Raw genomic sequence first — 7,562 nt, 5'->3', positions numbered from 1 at the left:
CTTGACTTAAAAATAGGAGTCACAGCTCCCATGATAGAAGAATGGCCTTAGAAGAATGCCTGGTATATAAGATGTGGCCTGTAACATCACTTCTTAGTATTATTTATAAAATGGTCTACTTGGAAGGTTACATAATCATCTTTGCTGCTTAGTGGAAAACAGGTGATTCCCTTAAAGCTAGTTAACAGATACTTTTCCTCATTACTATTGACTCAACATTTCTACATCCTGATGATTTACAAATACTTCATTATACCAGGACTCATACTTTTGCTTAATATCAGAAAGGATGGAGTTCAGAGTGGAGCCAAACTCCATGACAGAAATCTCATTTGTTAATTCACAAGGGACACCAGCAGTGTGCATGGCCACCAAGGAGCCTTTGGAATCAAACACTGGAGACCTGGAAGCCCCATGGAAAAAACTGGTGTCATAGGTGATTACATGAGGGTTGAGAAACATTTCCTGGAAGCTGCTCTGAGTATACAAGTGGATATTCTGCTCAGAAATACTATGACCCGCTGCTTCTCTTGCCTGAATGTGTTCCTGATATTTCTTTTCTCGTTCACCCTGCGGGATCACAGCACAAGCATCAAAGGACTTCTTTTCTCCATCTGGATGGCCAATGATATATACCAACCCACTGAGCGGTATAGGACCAATTCCATTATACAGGCCTGGAGGTACTTCTCGTCCATTATCCTTCAGTTTCAGGACAGCATAGTCAAGAGTTGCATTAGATACCTCGAACCAAGGCTCGATGAGAAAGCAGTTCTCTTCTGTTACGAGGGACTCTACATAATCAAATGTCACCTTCATACTTTGACTAATTATCTCTGCCCAGTTACTTGGCTTTATTCCTTCTCCCACGATGTGTTTTATTACATGCTGACATGTTAAAATGAATGAATCTTTCAAAACAAAGCAGGTGGCAGAACCCCTGCTTCCATTATTGTCCCAGGATATGTAGCCAACCGAGTCACTGAGATGGGAGAGAAGCTTGAGTGCTGTCACTGGAATCGAGTTTATAGTCTGCTTCCCAAAGTTTGTTCTATGCAAACTAAACAACACAGCTTTATTCTCCATTAGATTATTTTCTTCCTTGAGGTTTTCTATTTTTTCACTTTCTCTTTTCAACCCGGGGTGCTCCTCTACCATGCATTCATTCAACAAATAAGAGTTTCTTTCCTGTAACTCAGAATTCTGGGCAGCTGCTCCCCCAGGGCTTGTCCATCTCTCATCTTCAACCTCAAAGAGCTTATGGCCTAAGCCATCCACTGGCCTGGTGCTTTCTAGGACAGAGTCCAGATTATTAGTGAGTCTTCCTCCAGTCACATTCATCACGACAAAGGTGTCCACAGGCACAGGTGCACACGTCAGCAGTGCCACTCCCTGGAATGAGAACAAAAAGACAGGATTATGGTAAAGATTATGCCTACATAACTGTGTGTTCATGCCCAGCAAAATAATCAGCATGGAGCCAGGCGTGGTGACACACACTTGTAATCCCAGCATTTGGGAGGCTGAGACAGGAGGATTGTGGTTCGAAGACAGCCTCAGCTACTACTTGAGTGAAACCCTTTGCAACTTAAGTGAGACCCTGTTTCAAAATAAAGAATAAAAAATAGGGCTGGTGAATCCCATCTCTAGTACCGCAAACAAAACAAAACAACAAAAAAAATCCCCACCATGCAATAGTCTAAATTTGTTTTCCTTTTTGTAATAACACTAACATTCAGGGTCAAAAACCATAGAAAAAAAATCCTATAAACTCAGTCTGGCCATATCAGAGTTTTGTTTGTTTTGTTTCTATTTAGTATTGGGAACAGAAGAACCCAGGGGCATTCCACCTCTGGGCTACACCTCCAACCATTTTTATTTTTTCCTTTGAAACAGGGCCTAAGTAGCTGAGGGTCTCACTGAATTGCTGAGGCTATTCTTTAACCTGCAATCCTGGCTGGGCTATTCATATAATTTCTCAAAAAGCATCCTTCAGTGGAATGCTGTCACAGCATCGTGGACATGTGCCCAGGGGAGCACTGTCATGGACTCCGAATGACTCCAAGGATTCCTGGCAGATGCAGGCTCTGCTGAAAGGGAAGAGGCGTCCTGTGCAGGCTCACTGGCACACTCTGCCATGGACTGGAGCCAACAGAACAGTGTCCTCTTGGGTTTTCTAGATACTCGGACCCTCTAGTTCTCTAGAACCAGGACAGGAGGGAACAAGTTGGAGGCGTCTAAGTTGCATGCTCAAGAGCCTGGCAGCTCTTAGCCTTCTTGATAAATCCACGGAGCCCTTTAGACTCAGGAAAGATCACAGTGGTTTGCCATGGGAGTAGAGCCAGATAGTAGAGAGAGCCCCACCTTCATGCCAGTGCACTTTAGGTTCAAGTCTCCACTCTGCCGTAAGCAACATCTCCCTCCTCTCCCCTTTCTCTTTATAAACAAACTGGAGATAAATCCTCCTTACCTGCCAAATAAGGTGATGGTAAGAATAAATATACAAAATAAATTGTTTATAAACTGTAAAGCACCATATAAAAATAGGTGTTTATGATTCAGTAGATTAGGCATACTTGATTTTTCTTTTTTCTTTCTTTCTTTCTCTCTTTTTTTTTTTTTTTTTTTTTTTTTTTTTTTTTTTTGCAGTACCAGGGATGGAACCTAGGGGCATTGTAACTCTGAGCTACATGCCAAACCTATTTTTTAGTCTCTTTTTATTTTTGAAACAGGATTTCATTGAGTTGCCAACAGCTTCACTAAGTAGCTGATGCTGTCTGCTAGCCGTCATCCTCCGGTCTTTACCTCCCAAGTACTGAGATTACAAGCATGCACCACTATGCCTGACCAGACTTGATCTTTTCATACTGTGACATAGTAATAATTTTCTTTTGTTTTTTCAGTTTACTCTCATGCACTACTTTATACTTTTTGTTATTCAGCAGCTGGGCCTGGTGGTGTAGAACTGTAGTCCCAGTACTTGGGAGGCTGACAGAGGAGGATTACAGGTTTGAGGCAGGACTTGGAAATTTAGCAAGACTCTGTTTCAAATTAAAGAATAAAACAGTGTTGAGAGTGTAACCTAGACATAGAATGCCACTGGGTTTAATTCCCAGTACCACATAAACACATATAATTTGTTGTTTGGAAAGTATTAAAAAATCTTTTTATGACAGACTACTTTGATATGACTGGAATACATATTACAACTCATTACCTCATGGCCATCTACCAAATTTCAAGAAAAATGAAGAAATGAAAATGATCTTAACTCATGTAATATTCCCAATATACTATGAGGTAATTATGCAGTCCCGGGCCAACGATGGCTAAGTCTACTATTGTGATATTCTATACATATTTCAGAATATAAATTATCCACAAATACTTACAGACATACCTCAATTTTCATGTTGATGTTCACAACATCATGTGAGAGAATCTTCTGTGACTTGTGCTTCTCACAGCTCCTGATGGCTTGGAGATTAAGCCGATTATTCACCTGAAACACTAATTTTTAAAAAGCCCCAGTTATAGCAGTGCCTGCATGGATATCATTAATCATACAGAAGAAAAGATTAATGGGTCCCACCTTTCCACTCCAGCCTTAGCCTCACTCTTTCCAGAAATGTTAACTTAGCAATAGACAACTTATCTACCCAGTAAAACCAACCCAGTAATAGCTGTCCTGCCATAAAAAAGCACTACACATCAGGTACTACACTAAATACTTTACAAACATTATCTCTGATTGTTAATCCCCACAACTACTCTGGAAAGCAGGTTATACCTGGATTTTACTTTGGGGAAAACTAAAGCTTAGTTAAGGGAGGTGATCTATCTGCCTAAGCCCAGAGCCAGGAGCAGAGACAGAATGCAATGCAGATGTAAATACTCTACAGAGAGATGTGCAGTTAGAAAATCCAAAAGTGTGTTCCAGCTACATTCATATTAAAATCTGGTCTCCATTGACGATGGAGATGGTGAGGGATATCAGATTACAGAGAACTGGTTAATACCTTGAAGAGAAAAGAAAGTTGACATGGTATTTGAAAAGGGTATCTGGATAGTTTACCATGGATGATAGATAGGAACCTTAGACACTGATTTAGTTTTTGGTTTACAGAAGTATTTTTCCACCAGGCTTGGTAATGCATGCCTGTAATCTCAATTCTTGAGACAGGAAGATCTCAGGTTTGAGGACAGACCCAGGAACTTAGCCAGACTCTGTTTCAAAATTAAAAATTAAAGCCCGGTATGGTGGTGCATGCTTGTAATCCTAGCATTCAGGAGGCAGAGACCAGAGGATAGCAAGGCCCTTTACAACTCAGTGGGACCCTGTTTCAAAAAATAAAAGACTAAAAAATAGGGCTGGGAGTGTAGCTCGGAGTTAGAATACCCCTAGGTTTTATCCCCAGTACCATAAAAATAAATAAATAAATAAATAAATAAGGCTGGGTGTGTAGCTTGGAAGTAGAATGCCTCTAGGTTCAATTCCCAGTAATACATTCACTGGAACACACATGGAGAGGGAGGAAGGGAAAGAGGGAAGAGGGAGAGAAGGAGGAAAAACTAGAGAGAGAAAGAAGAGAGAGAAAGAGAGAGAAGGGAAGGGAAGAAGAGAAGAGAAGAGAAAAGAAGAGGAGAAGAGAAGCTTAGCGTAGTGGTGCATGCTTGTGATCCCAGCATTTGGGAGGCTGAAACAGGAGGATCGCGGAAACAGGAGGATCGCGGTTCCTGCACAGCCTCCGCTACTTAGTGAGGCCCTTTGAAATTTAGTGAGGCCCTGTTTCAAAATAAAGAATAAAGCGGGGCGTGGTGGTGCACATTTGTAATCCCCGCGCTTGGGAGGTGGAGACAGGAGGATCTCGCAGGTTTGAAGCCAGCCTCTCTGGCTTAAGAGACCCTGTTTCCAAATTTAAAAAATATAAAAATAGGTCTGGGAGCATAGTCCGGAGGTAGAAGGGTTCCATCCCCAGTACCACCAAAAATATAAAAAATAAAAAAATAAAGAATAAAAAATAGGGCTGGGGTGTAGCTCGGAGGTAGAAAGTCCCTGGGTTCCATCCCCAGCACCGAAAAAAAAAAAAAAAAAAAAAAAAGAAAAGAAAAGAGAAGAGAAGAAAAGGAAAGGAAGGGGAAAGGAAGAGAGGAGAGGACACAAGGAGAATTTTCACCTCTATGTTTCCTCTGATTTCTCCCCCAGAAGAAAAGGAACAATTTAGGTAAAAAGGTGGAATCTTTAATATTGACGAGAGAATAAATACCAGTAAAGGAAGCGTCCGGGTCTGTCTACCACCTCAACATCTAAGAATCCAGAAGAATGCCTGGCACAAGCAGGCCCTCACAAAGACACATCTATAAAGATTTGTGCAATGAACAAATGGAGAAGGTGATGATATACTTCACAAACTACTTCACAGAATCCTTACACTATGAGATGGGTGTTGTCAGTCCATCCTACCAATAAAGAACTCGTACACCTTACTCAAGATCACAAAATTCTGGAGTACACTTTTGAGACTTTTATGTTGTTGAAACGTGTGTGTGTGTTTGTGTGTGTGTGTGTTTGTGTGTGTGTGTGTGTGTGTGTGTGTGTGTGTGTAAGGGGGAGATTTACTGGAGATTGAACCCAGGGACATTCTATCTCTAAGCTACACTCCCAATCGTATTTTATTTCTTTTAATTTGAAACAGAGTTCTGTTGACTTTCTGATGAGGTCCTCTCTAAATTGCTGAGGCTGATTTCTTACCTGTGTTTCTCCTATTTAATTAAGACATTAAGGCTTTTTAACACTAAAACACAAAACAAAACAAAAACCATTGCTTTTGAAGAGGGCAGAGAAGTTGTCAGTTGAATGTTCACCTCCAGGGTTGCTTCTTCACATTACTGTGTAATTTATGCACTATTCCCTTAAGCTCTGGCCTGGGCATCTAAAGACTATGTTTCTTCTCTTTACCACTACTCTACTAAGGTGCACTTTACTCTCTTAAAGACCTCACTATGTCTTTCTCGGTTACTGATACTGAGTTACTAAATAAATCCAGTTAAATTCTTTGCATTTTAATTTCCTGTTTGTAAAGAGGCAATAGCTGCACATGTTGGCACACACTTGTAATCCCTGTACTCGGAAGGCTGAGACAGGAGGACCACAGGTTTTTGGGCATCCTCAGGCACTTAGGCCCTCCGCAACTTACTGAGATCCTGTTTCAAAATAAAGAATAAAACACAGCTGGGGGTGAAGCTTAGAGGTAGAATGCCCCTGAGTTCGATACACAGCAAACAAACAAACAAACAAATAAATAAACAAAAGAGGCAATAGCTGTAAATGATATTAAGACCATGAAAATGTACTCTGTGGATGTTAGTGTTTAGAGGACCATCTGGGCTCAATTGCTAGGTCACCACTTCACAGCTGCACACTGGAGAACATTCATTCCTTCCTGCCTCATTTTCCACACCCTGCCTAGAGGGCACTGTTAGAATCAACCTGTGGTGTCCTAAAGGTTAAAAATATATACTGCATGTAAAGCCTTTAAGGCCGGGCGTGGTGGTGCATGCTTGTAATCCCCAGCTTGGGAGACTGAAACAGGAGGATCACACAGGTTCTTTCGAAGCCAGTCTCAGCTACTGAGTGAGGCTCTCAACAACTTAGTGAGACCCTGTTTCCAAATAAAATATAAAATAGGTCTGGTAGTAGAAAGGGGGTAGAAAGCCCCTGGGTTCCACCCCCAGTACCACAAAACAATAAATAAGTAAAGCCTTTAGAACAGTGGCTGTCACGTAATAGGTTGCCAATATATATCACACCTAGTACTATTATTATATAGTATATTATTATTGTCGTTGTTGTTTGGTACTAGGTAGCCCCAGAGGCATTGTACCTTTGAGCTAAACCCTCAGTCATTTTTAAATTTTGATTGTTTGTTTTGTTCTGAAATAGGATCTCCATATGATGCTGAGGTTGGTCTTGAACCTGTGATCCTCCTGTCTCAGCATCCCAAGTACCGGGTGTACAGGTGTGCAACATGGTACCCAGCTACCGCTAGTACTATTATTAATATCAATACACTTAGCCAAAAAGACAGTTATTAGATAGCAGAGAACCGCACAAATCACAACTAGATGAATAACTGAGGAGCTGGTCCGGGCTGTCAGATCTTTGAGGGCAGGATCTTGTTGCTCAGCAAGTATGAAAATTAGGAGTGGATGCCACTGCCCAGGATGACTGACAGAGACAGAGGAGCTGCTTCAGGAGCGATTAGCACACAAACACGCTGAAAACAAAATTAAGGCAGCCGAAAGAAATGAAAGAAACGCGAATTTTGCCTTCTACTGGTTGCACTTGAGTGGAAAGCACCACGAGTTTGAGAAAGCACTTGGTATCTCCCCCCAATCGTTTCCTGTATCCAGACTGAGCCCTGCTGTATCAAAAGGCAAAGTGTGCAGCTATCCTGTGCTAACCCGTTTTATACTTGGAGAAGTGCAGGTTCTAAGGACCCAAGACCTGCTTTACTTTCTAAGGTAAAGGGATAAAGCAATTCAGCCGGCCCGGGTCCCAT

General features: G+C 41.5%; 1 protein-coding gene across 1 annotated transcript; it reads right to left on the bottom strand.

Moving 5' to 3' along the window:
- Nucleotides 1–204: 204 nt before the first annotated feature.
- LOC308260347 (serine protease FAM111A-like) lies at nt 205–7,562 on the bottom strand (the record flags this gene model as incomplete). The annotated part of the gene is made up of 3 exons (XM_080691645.1): nt 205–1,392; nt 3,401–3,510; nt 7,517–7,562. 3 exons carry the CDS (start codon nt 7,560–7,562, stop codon nt 205–207), a joined length of 1,344 nt encoding a protein of 447 aa, XP_080547771.1.

The sequence above is a fragment of the Muscardinus avellanarius genome, assembly GCF_963383645.1.
Source record: "Muscardinus avellanarius genome assembly, chromosome: 1".
Taxonomy (NCBI): Eukaryota; Metazoa; Chordata; class Mammalia; order Rodentia; family Gliridae; genus Muscardinus; species Muscardinus avellanarius.
This window is presented reverse-complemented; position numbering and strand designations above follow the sequence as displayed.